The 14,347-nt window shown below is 32.4% G+C and overlaps 2 protein-coding genes across 2 annotated transcripts in view; both read right to left on the bottom strand.

The window, feature by feature from the left end:
• Nucleotides 1–2,544: 2,544 nt before the first annotated feature.
• Nucleotides 2,545–3,976, bottom strand: LOC112638751 (protein GVQW3-like). The gene has a single exon (XM_025410960.1). It carries the CDS (start codon nucleotides 3,628–3,630, stop codon nucleotides 3,034–3,036), a length of 597 nt encoding a protein of 198 aa, XP_025266745.1. The 5' UTR covers nucleotides 3,631–3,976; the 3' UTR covers nucleotides 2,545–3,033.
• A 643-nt stretch (nucleotides 3,977–4,619) lies between these two features.
• LOC105258051 (glycosyltransferase 25 family member) overlaps nucleotides 4,620–14,347 on the bottom strand; it is a 35,602-nt gene continuing 25,874 nt past the window's right edge. Inside the window, exons 6-10 of the mRNA XM_011269105.3 lie at nucleotides 6,759–6,833; nucleotides 6,523–6,580; nucleotides 6,328–6,455; nucleotides 5,202–5,402; nucleotides 4,620–4,968 (exon numbers count right to left, since the gene is read on the bottom strand). Of these exons, the coding sequence (XP_011267407.1) occupies nucleotides 4,791–4,968; nucleotides 5,202–5,402; nucleotides 6,328–6,455; nucleotides 6,523–6,580; nucleotides 6,759–6,833 (640 nt within the window). The 3' untranslated portion in view covers nucleotides 4,620–4,790. The remainder of the gene's footprint in view (nucleotides 4,969–5,201; nucleotides 5,403–6,327; nucleotides 6,456–6,522; nucleotides 6,581–6,758; nucleotides 6,834–14,347) is intronic.

A 14,347-nucleotide genomic window follows, 5' to 3' on the forward strand; every position in this document is an offset into this window, starting at 1 on the left:
CCTTGCGGTCCGACGCGATATGTGTGGCGGACAAGGAAGTCGCTCCATCGGATTGCGAGTACGCGTCGTGCAGTAGCGTGTGGTGTCGTGCTTTACATGTGAAGCACGTTTTGGTCGACTGACACTTCGCCAGGAAGTGATTACCGAGGCAGTTGCCGAAGCACAGCTTGTTTGCCTCCACAAGGTTTTTCCGTTCGGCCGCGGTTTTGGCCTTAAACGTCGCGCACTGCATAATATGGAATGCTTTTCTTTGCAGGTGGCGCAAGTTGAGGAGTCAGATGCGCGTTTCACGAAGTGCGACTTTGCGGACCGAGAAGCTTTTCGGATTTCGCGACAGTGGCCGGCTGCACGGCATTCAGCGTGAATACTTGCTTCGCGATAAAATCCATAAGGACTTCGTTACTTGATGGGTCGACGGAATCGCGGATGGAGGACTCCCACTGCATTCGAATCTTTCAACAAGCAGGTAATTGAAGAGATCCATTCCATGCGTGTCGATAGGCCTGTCAATGCTCTCCTGGGCATTGATGGCAGTTGTGGTGGCGTTATAGATGCGACTTAGTTCGTCGGCGGTCGCGGCCTTCATCTTCGGCACGGCGGTGTAAGCGGCGAAGTTGGCGCGAATGAGCTCCCGCTTGTTCTCGTATTGAGAACTTAGAATAGACCACGCTCGGTCGTAATTGCCCCCGACAATTGGCAACGATCTAATTAATTTTTCCGCAGGACCCTGCAAGCTCATACGGAGATAATGGAGCTTTTCCACGTTGGATATGGACGAATATCCTCCCGATAATAGACAGGAAGATATCGCGAAATGCGGGCCAATCTCCGTATGCGCCAGAGAATGACTGGATCTTAATCCGCGGCAGCGAGGTTTTGAATGTGTGCTCTTGGTGAGTTTCGGCCTTGGGCGCGGTGAACGACTCGCCCTTGAGTTTATTCGCGTATTCAACTAACATGCTCCTCTGTGTCACGTATGTAGTTTCCGCGATATCAACAAAATCGGCTTTTGCGTACTCACTCTCAAGATATTTATCTTTCAGCGCCGCTACGATGAGATCATGATGGGTCTCGAATTTGGTCCACAAAGTCTCGAGGATGCGGAGGCGGGCCTGGATCGCTTCGGCGGTGATTCTCGAGACGCCCATCTTGCGCAGATTGTCCACGGAGCGAGACATTCGCCCATAGATGTCGTTCTGTGTCTCTAACAACGCCTTCAGATCGGCGCTCATTATGATTGTCTTTCTGTTCAGGTTTGCGCACTGGAGGCGTCACACGAGAACTTCACCCACGAACTGCGGATGCGGATAAAAAATCTGGCTCGAAGGACCAGAAAATGTTCGCGAATGAATAGAATTGTGCGGGAGGCGCGACACGAAGAATTTGTTTTAAGGACACCACAAGATTGAAATCAACGACGAACCACGACACGTATATTTTTTTGTGATTTTTTGAGAGTTTTATTTGTAACGCTACACAGTTAATTATTAAAGTTTTACACAAATAAAATTATATACAATTATTTCAGGAAATGAAATAATGCCGAAGTTGAGATTTCGAAAGTCCGAGTGAGCAAGCGGTCATATATTAGAACAAGAGCGGTTAATCAAAGCGGTTTTAGCGAAGCGGTTTTTGCAGTGAGCGGTTTAGCGAAAAGTGCGAGACTCGTGCTGGTCCACGCGCGGGGCTCATTATATAGCGTGCGTAATTTTGAGCCCGTTGCGACGTGGACCAATTAACTTTGTAATTTGGCGGTGACCTCAGGGCGCCGCGCATCATTGGCTGCCGATGAGGTCTAACAGCGATAATTGTTTAATTGTCATGCGCGCAATCTTTTTAGATCAGCTGATTGGCGATCAGCTGATCATGACGCATGGGCGCGCATGCCCGTAAGCGGAGTAGATTAGGCGACGGTTGACAGTGTTGTTGTTACATGTTTATAACAAACGTTTTTCATGCGGCGCAAAAAATGGGAGATAACTCGAACGTTCGAGTCTTGTTTATATAAAAGAAGGCTCGAGAAAGTTCCAAAAACCCGTTAAATTCGAAATAATTCTATGATTTTCGAACATTGCGCCACATCGTTCTTGGACATGTTTGCTCTGCCGGTCGTCCACGTGGCAACGACTATTTGGTATGTATTTGACTTATGTCAAATGAATACAAGGAAAGAAAGATCAGCATAGTGCCTCTTCCGACTAAGCGTCAGGTTTTGGATGAGTCGACTGCCAATTCAAGATAAGGCAAATCATGTCGCTTCTTCTTCTGTTGATTCCTCTGTGCCTGCGATATACATATAGTATATATACATATAATAAATATAATAGAGAAGTTCTGCAAAATTAAATTTTGGGTAAAATATCAATATTCATAAGTTTCATAAAAATTTTCATAGAAAGTAAGGTAATCTCCTCTCTAAACATTTACCGAAAAATCAGAAGAATATAAAATTAAATTTTTCTTGAACAATATTATACAATATATATTATATATGATAATATATATTGTATAATACGAGGTGTGGCAATTAAATAACCGGACTGGTGCTAAAAAACATTTTATTTATTATTATTTACATTATACAAATTTTCTCCTTCTATATATTCTCCTTGGCGATCCCTACACCGCTCCATACGTATTTTCCATTGTTGGAAGCAGTGCTGGAAGTCCGCTTCCGTTAGGCTGTTGAGTACCTCCGTCGCTTTTGCTTTTACTGTCTCTACACTCTGAAATCTTGTCCCCTTTAGCTCTGATTTTACTTTTGGAAATAAAAAGTAGTCACAGGGGGCCAGGTCGGGCGAGTAGGGTGGGTGGTCCAACACTGTGATTTTGTGTTTCGCGAAAAACAACTTCATAGACAACGCAGAATGTGATGGTGCATTGTCTTGGTGGAGCATCCAAGAATTGTTCTTCCACAGTTCGGGCCTTCGCCTTCTCACTCTTTCACGAAGGGTGGACAGGATCTCAATGTAATAATGTTGATTAACAGTCTGACCTTCGGGGACCCAGTGAATGTAAACAACTCCTCGAATATTAAAAAAAAACAACCATCATGGTCTTAAATTTTGATTTTGACATTTTGGCTTTTTTTTGACGCGGTGAACTCGGACTCTTCCAATGCATCGACTGACGCTTTGTTTCTGGGTCATAGGTAAAAAACCACGACTCGTCGCAAGTAATCACTCTGTCTAACAAACCTGGATCAGCGCTAATGTTGTTCAAAAGGTCAACACAAATGTTCATTCTCAATTCCTTTTGTTCTGCAGTGAGAAGTTTTGGCACCATTTTCGCGCAAACTTTTCTCATGTTCAATGATTCATGCAAAATCTGACGGATACTTTCTCTATTAATTCCTGAGACTTCAGCAAGAGTCCGGATACTCAGACGACGATTTTCACGGATCAATTTACCAATTTTCTCGATGTTGTCTTCTGTTTTTGATGTTAAAGGCCGTCCAGAGCGTGGATCGTCTTCAGTCATTTCACGACCTTCTTTAAACCTTTTACACCATTCAAAAACTTGTGTGCGCGATAAACACTCACTTCCGTACACTTCCTTTAACATAGCATGGGCTTCTGTTGCGGTTTTTCCGAGTTTCACAAGAAACTTAAGGTTAACTCTTTGCTCCATTCGACGGCAAGTTAAAACAAGAACTTACTCGGGCGATAATTATGGTGAGATTGAGTACCGCACAAACGCGCGAATCGAGATTATGTTAGTGAAGGTATGAACAAGCACAGACATGTTCAGATCTGCTGCGGCCGGCTCGCCGTTTGCCAGTAGCAGCACCAATTCGGTTATTTTATTGCCACACCTCGTATATGACATACCTTCACCAGCACCGGTCACGAGAATGCATTTTCTTTCGAAATTGATGTTCATGGCTGATGCTCGTTCTATTGTAATAACACCAGTACTACTACTTATAATGCACTTATGATATAATCATATATTTATCTTTGTTGATCCCACACGTGATCTTTGACTCCTCTATCTGATAATGTATGTACAAGTAGTAATGTGTGTGGGAGCATCAATGAGCGCGTATGAGATGAAACACGATTTTAAACCATCACAGTATGGTATTTGATAAAGCTATACATATAATTCATTGCATAATGATCCGTTTCAGTTTGTTATCTTCTTAGTCTATCAACTTTCAGAGTAAAATTCCTATACGTCGATGAAAAGCAGCATTGAAAAGTATTTTTCTGTACGATATGCAAACAACCGATTATTTTTGCTTCGTAATCGATAAATTTAAGACATTATATAATTACGAGAAAGCCACACAAGGACATCGATAAACAAAATACGCTACTGAGATAATATATATTGATCGTAATGGCACATTTATATAACATAATATGTTATTAGTACAATATATAAAAATATAAAAACATTTTCTGTATTACACAGTATTCTTCAGTAATTTAGTAATTTTCACAATAATAATTTTAATTATTTTCTTGCGTGTCTACATTCGATAAAAATCGAAAAATAATATATTTATGCGCATGCACAATTATTTATGTATGTATAAAATCAAACAAATTGTATATTTCTTTAAAGAAAAATCTATAAAATTATGGCAACTTTTCTCTATAAAAATGCTTGTATTATTTATATTACATATATGACTATATTTAATCATTATCAGCTTCAAGTTAATAATGAGAGTATATTGGCAGTAGATCAATAATATCGCGAGAAAATAAATTTCAGCTAAAAATTTTAGTTGATTTCTTCGACTAGATAATTCAAAATTCTCTTTTTTATCTCCAAATTAATCATAGTTCGTATCGATTTTCCGATTTAATAGGCGTGACAGTATTTTGCATAAGTTTGGAGTCTTCCGTGTCGCTGATGTAACCGTCCTCGCCGGTATAATGCGTCGGATAAATCAGGAGTGGATTTGTTGATAAGGTAATTAAATCTCGTATAGGAAATTGAGCCGCCCACTGTTCCCTGTCGAAATAACAAGATGAATATAGCATTCACCAAAGTGAATTGAAGCATAATCTCGTAATAAATGAAATTGATTGCGATTTTCAAAAGGCTCTATTTTGTATTGTGCACGATTTCTTTCACTTTTGAGATTTATTTCCTTCTGATTTTTTAACCTGATTTTTTCTAGCTTGACTCAATTGATTAGCTACTTATCCTCGTAACTATAAGCATTTTAGTTATTTTACACATACTTAGGATGCGTATCTGAAAGAATGGGAAGATACTCGTCGACGGGAACTAATTTCCCGAGAGGCATCGCACCGATCAGTTTCCTCGCTCCGTTTTCCGATAAAATGTAGCCAAGTGTCCAATAACTATATGCCGCGTGCAATAAAAATTTAGAGCCTTCTACAGGACTCTCGGATTTCACCAGTTTCTTCCTCCCTACGTATCTAAAATAAGATTGCGAAAATGTTACATGTAGTTTTTTAAATCTGCTTACATCAATATTTCTTAAATAGAGCTGATTTCGATTAAATAAATTTCTTTTATCTCTATTCAATTTGATTTATCCACCAATAAAATATTAATACAATCGGTTATGAATATATTTTCTTATTCTTCTTATATATATTTTCTTTTTCTTATTCTAATTTTTCAATTTTCTTATTCTAATATTTCTAATTTTTCTCTAAATTTTTGTATCATACAGTGTCCCAAAAGTCCCGGACCAGTCGAATATTTCATAAACTTTGCACTTTAAAAAGAAATGTTTCAAACAAAAGTTGTATGGCTTGAAGGAGGCCATCAGATAGTGGCAATGATTTGACATGGGAGAGTCATTTGAAAGTCACGTGAAGATCACTGTCAATTTCTTAAACTATTTTTTATTACATATTCGTGTAGCTTATCTCGAGAGCTTTCCAAAACACTATAATAAAGTATTTCTTCATTGAGTACTTTTCGAGTTACGAGGCTTGAAATCATTTCTTAATTTTACATAAACCGTAAAATATCTTGTAAAATATTCATTTTTCGATTAAATACCTTAATACTTTTATGTACAACCACTATCTGATGGCCCCCTTCAAGCCATACAACTTTTGTCTGAAACATTTCTTTCTAAAGTACATAGTTTATGAAATATTCGACCGGTCCGGGACTTTTGGGACACTCTGTATACATGTATTTTATACATATATTTTAAATGATAAATTAAAGTGATATTTACAAGATAATTGTTAATTATTATTATTAATTATGGAAATTGAAGCGCATTAAAATTATTAGAATTACACTTAATAATATTAATTTGATTTAATTAGAAATATATTTGATAATTAATTTGATTTAAATAAATTTTGTCAGGAAACTTACATCAAGTCCCACTCGATTCCGAGGGCGGACAGTTCCTCCAAAACGTAATTGACTTTCTGTCGAAAGAATGGTTCGAAGCGAACGTCGTCCTCCAGCACCATGACATTCTTGTAGCCGTGCTCTAGCACCTAATTTATTTATTTATTTTATTTTTTTTAGTAATGAACGAATATATTTTCAAGAATATCTCATTACCTTCTGCCATATCAAGTAGTGACTGAGGAAACAGCCAATCTCACCCATCGTCATCGGCCTGAAGGAAAGTTATTTCACATAAAAAGACAACTCTTGAGAAGAGAATTTGATAATATACGCAATTTCATATTTCAAAGGAATTTTATAGATTGTGAGAAATGCTCTGGCTGTCTAAACTTTCTCTCTTCCTTTTCCTAATTTTAAATTTGATTAAATTAAATTCTTTTCACTCTCACCTTTTATGATAGGGATCAAAATATTCCGGCATTGGTATCACGCCCCATTTCTTTAAAGAACTCTCGTTCAAAGTCCTACAACACGATAAGAAGGAATAACGAGATAATATTAAATAAGTTTATAAAGAATTAATACACATTCGTCGAATATAAATTTCACACAGTTATCGGAAAAAATGGGAATGCAAGAAGACATAGAAAATTTAGCCTTTTATATTACAAAACGTCTTGAATATTTTAAAGTAATAACATTAATGTATTAAAGTAATAGCATTATTGTATAACATTTGGCTATTATTTTTTTCTATATTATTGTTAAGACGGTAGTCTTGTTATCATTCGAGCGATACGACTTGCGTGAAAAAATAATGATGCGAGTTGCTCCTTATATTGTCGAATTCTTTTCCTAAATGCGATCGTGACAAGTATCGAAAAGTAATTTACTATAATTATTATTATTAATAATTAATTATTATTATTATTATTATTATTAATTTATTATTATTAATAATTAATTTATTATTATTAATCATTAATAATAATTAATAATAATAACGTAATCATCAACGTAACTATATCACGATAATAAATCTTTATTAAAGTGCGTATTTTAGGATCATTTATTGTTTATTAAAGTGCGTATTCTTCCATTTATTATTATAAAGTGAAGTATATTCCTATATTTTAGATTTTTTTTTGCTAATCTAAATGTAATGTTCGAGTGAAAACACAGTAAGATATGAATCGCAGGATCGAATAATTAAAATAATAAAAAACTTCTGATATATAATCGTAATTAAATTAATAATTAAATTAATTTATAAAAACATAACTCGTTATAATTATTACAATTAATAATTAATTAAATTTTGATAAACGACAAGTAATTATATTGCAACGACGGTATATCTCACACATAGTTTATTTATTATAAATAGAATTTTATTATTCCTAATAGGAATCAAGGCGGCACAATGATAAAGATTATAAATATTTTAAATTTATAAATATTTTATTATAATTCACATTTACATTACATAATTACATTAATAATTACGGACATTTTTTTTTAACTTTGCTAAAGTCAATGATATTTTATGCGATATTTATTTTCCGATGTTTGAAATATCATTGATGAAATATTGGATAAAATATCATTAATTCTAGCAGAGTTAGAGAAACAATTATTAATTTTCTATCGATCCAAATGTAATTTCACATTCAAATTGAGAGAGAGAGAGAGCATAATAAAATGACGTAATAATGTGACGTAAATTCAAAAATAAATTATAATAATCAAATTAGACGGATTTAAGTGATGGAAAGCAGTAATATATCAATCGTTTAATTAATAATTAATTTAAAGTTCAAAAAATATGACGTAAATTCAAAAATAAATTATAATAATCAAATTAAACGGAGCATGATGGAAAGCAGTAATATATTAATCGTTTAATTAATAATTAATTTAAAATTCAAAAAAAAAATTTCACATGAATTTATTTTATGCGTTAAATATATCGCAGCAGCAATAAATTAATTTACATAATGTTTAACGTTTATTTTCATATGATATATTATTGTTTCCGAGAATCATTCAATCGAAATCTATTATGTAAACAATGAGCAAATCTAATTATATTTTCGAATTAATATTTATTTTTAATTTTAACTTGCATATTGATTCACTTATATTAAAATTCGATAAAGGCATAATCTCTCATGTGAATAATCGGCAAATCTAATATTATATTTTCGAATTAATATCTGCAAATATGTATATTTTTAATTTTAACTTGTAAATTTATTCATTTATATTCAAATACGATATAGATAAAATCTCTCGAATAAAATAAATTACAAATTATATATTATATTTAAAAAAATTATATTAAATCCTCCTGGATTATTCTCAATGGATACAACCTTGACATTGATGAGAGATGATATTGGAAAGATTTATTCAGGAAAGCCAAGTACTCTCCCTACAATATTGTATAAAGCATTATCACGAAATATTGTAAAATAATGAAATATTGCCGCAAATAATTCACGTATAGAGAGTGTATTTAATATGTTGAGCGCACATTAGTAGATCGATTTTTAGGATGTCGTGAATAATTAACCGTGTATTCGCGTGATACTTCAATTTCGTTCCGACAAGCGGTTTCTGTTTAAATCGATTAAAATTCAATCAATTACCCGATAAGAGCAGAGTGAGATATCCGTCTTCGTTTTATCCCGTTTCTTGTCTCATGCACTATATGGTATCGCCACGTCTTTATATGTAAATAGCCAAACACTATGGCTTCCTTTTTCACGTTTTGAAGACATATGTACACTGAGAGAAAAATTTTTTTAAATCAAATAAATTTGTTTTCTTGAAACTTTTGCTTTAAATGCAAGAAATTGTTTATTTCATTTAAGCAAAAACATTTAATTTAAATATGCATGTTATATTAAGTATATTATTTTCATTTATATATTTTTTATATTTAAATACTATTTTCGTAAAATATATACTATAATTTATTAAATTAAATATATCATTTTTTAAAATTAAAAAATTTAAAATTTTTGGGAATAAAAAATGCATTTTAATAAATTTTTTATAAAATAACTTTATGTCGCTAGTCAGATAATCCAAGGATCGTTGAAAAAAATGTAGTCGACCAAACTAGCCAGAATTTTTGTTTATTAATACGACGTTTCGACCATATGGTTGTGATCCTTATCAAGTATATACTGGAAAGATTTATAAACAAATTAAACAATTAATTTACGGTTTGAATAATATAACAAGCATAACGAAATAAAGTGTGATCAATTTTACCGATGTAATAATAATCAGGAGACAGGCATAGACGATAATCTTGCAAAAACGCACAAGTCACAAACGTTAACAAAAAACGTTATTTAACTAGATTCGAATTTGAGAGAAACTGATGCGTCCGTGTGAGACTTCGTCAAGAAACTAAACACAACCAGAGGTAAAACGAAACTACGTGACCTTTATTATTTTGTCATAAATGTTGTTTAAACTATCCGTGTCTTTCTGTAGGTTGATTAGATTATTAAATCTCTTGATAAAGAACATCTCAGCGATCTCTCTCTTTCGAACATACTTTTCGCTATGCAAGATATTGGGTTTCGACCAGTCAAATTCATGTCCGAATTCTAATCTATGTTTGCTAATGACTGAGTGATTAGTTTCATGTAACTTTATATTATTACAATGTTCTTTCATTCGCGTACGTAAATGTCTTTTTGTTTGCCCAATGTATGATAAGTTACAATCTTTACAATTTAATTTGTATACAACACTTGTCTTGTCATTATTATGTAAGCTATCTTTACCGCGTCTAATTAAATTATTTAGTTTTTTGTTATTTTGTAGACGACGTTAAAACCACTATTTCGTAAAAGACGGTACAGATCATGACTCGTATTCTCTACGTATGGTATTGTAATAAAATGAGTCTTGTCTAAACGAGTAAGATTCACGTCAATAGTATCATTGTGGTCGCGATTATTTAAAAAATTAATTCTTTTTTGAATATGCCTATGGATGATATGTTCAGGAAAACAGTTATTGATTAAGGTGTCATATACTAGCTTAATGTTTTCTTGTTTGAAGCAGTCATTAGATAATAAAATAGCATGGTCAACTAAATTATAGATAGTGTTAATTTTGTAATTTAGCGGGTGGTTCGAATAATAATTAATGTACCTCCCAGACCATGTAGGTTTCCTGAACCAACTGGTAATTAGTCTAGTTCCCAATTGAATGACTTTTACATTTAAAAAACTAATCGACGAATCAATCTCCATCTCGTAAGTAAATCGCAAGCGTTCGTGGTAATTATTAAAATTAGTTAACATTTCCTCAATTCTTGTACGTGGTACTATCGCAAAAACATCGTCCACAAATCTATAATAAATAGGAACGGTAAAATTCAGTGAATTTAAGCATTGTGTCTCCAGATCGTCCATCACCATATCAGCTAGGATAGATGAAAGCGGAGAACCCATGGGAGTGCCGAAGATCTGTTCATAAAAACGTCCGTTAAACGAAAAGCAAGTTGAATCAAAAATCGCTTCTATTGCATATAAAAATTGAGATAAGTTAAATTTTGTGTTTTTTGCAATATCATTCCAGCGATTTCTTATGGCATTTACAACTAACTCTTTTGGGACATTTGTAAATAGCGAAGTTACATCCAACGAGATCATGATGTTGTCATCATTAATAATTGTATTTTTGATGTTTTCGACAAAGGACCAACCATCCCTTAATGAATGAATTTGGTTTCGAGTTTGGAGTTAACTAAATAATTTAATTAGACGCGGTAAAGATAGCTTACATAATAATGACAAGACAAGTGTTGTATACAAATTAAATTGTAAAGATTGTAACTTATCATACATTGGGCAAACAAAAAGACATTTACGTACGCGAATGAAAGAACATTGTAATAATATAAAGTTACATGAAACTAATCACTCAGTCATTAGCAAACATAGATTAGAATCCGGACATGAATTTGACTGGTCGAAACCCAATATCTTGCATAGCGAAAAGTATGTTCGAAAGAGAGAGATCGCTGAGATGTTCTTTATCAAGAGATTTAATAATCTAATCAACCTACAGAAAGACACGGATAGTTTAAACAACATTTATGACAAAATAATAAAGGTCACGTAGTTTCGTTTTACCTCTGGTTGTGTTTAGTTTCTTGACGAAGTCTCACACGGACGCATCAGTTTCTCTCAAATTCGAATCTAGTTAAATAACGTTTTTTGTTAATGTGACTTGTGCGTTTTTGCAAGATTATCGTCTATGCCTGTCTCCTGATTATTATTACATCGGTAAAATTGATCACATTTTATTTCGTTGTGCTTGTTATATTATTCAAACCGTAAATTAATTGTTTAATTTGTTTATAAATCTTTCCAGTATACACTTGATAAGGACCATATGGTCGAAACGTCGTATTAATAAACAAAATTTCTGGCTAGTTTGGTCGACTACATTTTTTTCAACGGTCCTTTCATTTTAATAAATATTTTTTGTAAAATTAAAATAAAAATATTTAATTGAAAATTATATTTTTTCAAGCATATATATTTTTTTAAACATATGTAAATAAATACTTAATTTATAAATACTTAATTAAAGCAAACAGATGTTTTGAATACAAGTAAATACGTGATTAGTACCCGTCGAATAAATAGCTTTCTTGAGTTAACTAAAATTTTTTTATTTCAAGATAATTTTTTCCTCAGTGTATGTTCAGAGACAAGAATTCCCATTCATTGATTTCACATTCTTTCGCTTACAAGTAGTGTGTCAATTTTTAATGTCGCGAATTGTAAGAAATGATGTGTTATACTATCAAAATTCAATTGTAATAAATGGTGTGTTGTGTTATCAAAATTCTTAGTAAATTTGTCACGATCGAAACGAAAGAGAACCGAGCAAAATCAACGTGCTGTACATTATTAATTACGAGATTATTCAATTCTCGACAAACGTCGTAGACACATTGTGCACATTAACCGAAGAGTCCTGACAAAAAGTATCTGTTATCTATTATATGTCTTAAAAGTATCTGTTATATAAAAGCCTTTATAAAGTAAACGTTTCGCGAGAGAGATGATCGATTATCATATGTTAAAGTGATATTAAAGTGATGTAATACTACAAAAAGTTTTTTAATCTTTTGCCCATTTATTAAAGAAATATATATATGATAATTCAAAGCAGAAAATTCTTTAATTCTTTTCTTTAAAATGTTTGTATAATTTTAAAGTGCAATAATGTATTAATGATAAGATTGGCAGGATACGCAATTGGCAGAAAGATTTAAAAATAAATACTGTAAGCCAGAAAACATATGGCTATGCATTGCGGTGGCGTAAATTACACTTTCTTCTCAATAGATCTGGATTATACGCCTACGTTGATCACCTAATCTCACTTCCGGGAAGGAGATTCCATCCCCAGAGGCACTGGCATTTCGATTAAGTTTTATTCGGTGTTCTTTCATGTTTACTTTACGAAATCACCGCGAATTTTCCATCTCTAATATTAATCTTAGGTCACTTTCGAACGAAAAGTGTCGACACTTTTTGATTTTCTTCCTCAGCAGAATTTAAACTTAATATGTTATGTTAAAGACTGATCACTTTCTAACGATCTCATCTTAAAAACATGATTACAAGATCAAAAGAAAATAATAAAATGAGAGCAAAAAAATGAAGCAAAAATTTTACGTATTTCGTTCGACATAAGTTTTATATTTTATCCTTATAAAAAAATATGCTTGTGAATATTGATCGTAATATAAGCCAATATACTTTTTGCAAAATATGACATCAGTACGTAATATAAGGAAAAAAAGAATATGTTTTTTTTACCTCCAAATCATAAAAGTAAACTGCCGAGTACGAGGGTTGAAAGAATGAGATATATCGTCACTTATTATATCAAATGTTTACATAAATTATGAAAAATAAGGATCATGTTTTCTCATTTAATTATATAAGAAAATATTATAAATAATTGTTAAAATATATTAAACAAACTCTATATATATGTAAGGATCATCTGAAGGAAATGTAGTCCGAAATAGAAGGAGGGAGGGGAGCGGGGACAACAGATTAAAAATAAAATACAATTAAAAATTAAATAATTATATATAATTATATATAAATAATTATATATAAATAATTATATATAAAACTTATTATTATTAAATTCACATTTCGAAATATAATTAAACAATTATGCAAATAGTATTTGAAAAATCGAGGCATTGATTAATGCGACTAGATTTAATCAGCTTTTGCACGCGCAAATTCGATCAAGTCTTCTTGAATATTCTCTGCCAAATGCTCTTGAGACATTATCAACAAGTTAACCAAGAGTAAGGATATACGAAAGCGCGCAGAAACTATCTTGCTCCTCGGTTCGAACTTAAATCCGATTATTAGTGCAAAGTCACGCAATATATTCTGCTTCCTTTCTTTGAAACGAATTGATCAATAGCATCTAAAAGTTTCAATGTTATGTGAACATATTGAGACAGAAATGTACAATATATATTTTTAAATATTTTTCTTTTCACGGAAAAGAAAAAAAATTTGTATTTATTTACCGCAGCTGGCTTTCATTTATCCTGATTTCTTAGAACATTGTATATATGTACGTATAAATATAACAATTTTTCGGGTAAGAGTTTGTGTCGTAAAAGTAAACTTTTAGGGTTTGTCCCAAATCGTAAAAAAATCGATTGTACCAATAAAAAGTGCCATAACTGCATTTTTAAACATTTTCTTTTACATTTATATCTTATTGTTATTTTATGTGTTTCATATGCTTCCTTTTTTTCCATTATCCAATAATTTCCAGTTTGAAGCAAATTTTCCATTTAAAATTAATTAAAAAATAAAATTGTATCCTAAAAAACGCGATTTATGATATCATTTTCAATCGTCAATTATTTGAAAATTCTCTCGACATTTTTCTCAAAGAAGGAATTTCTATTTCTATTTTTTTTAAAGGAATGTCATTAAAATATAATAAC

This window comes from Camponotus floridanus, unplaced genomic scaffold (genome assembly GCF_003227725.1).
Source record: "Camponotus floridanus strain SB8 unplaced genomic scaffold, Cflo_v7.5 scaffold36, whole genome shotgun sequence".
In the NCBI taxonomy this organism is placed as follows: Eukaryota; Metazoa; Arthropoda; class Insecta; order Hymenoptera; family Formicidae; genus Camponotus; species Camponotus floridanus.

Excerpts from the sequence above, each read along its gene's own strand:
- LOC112638751 (XM_025410960.1), bottom strand. The coding sequence starts at position 3,630 with ATGGAGCAAAGAGTTAACCTTAAGTTTCTTGTGAAACTCGGAAAAACC.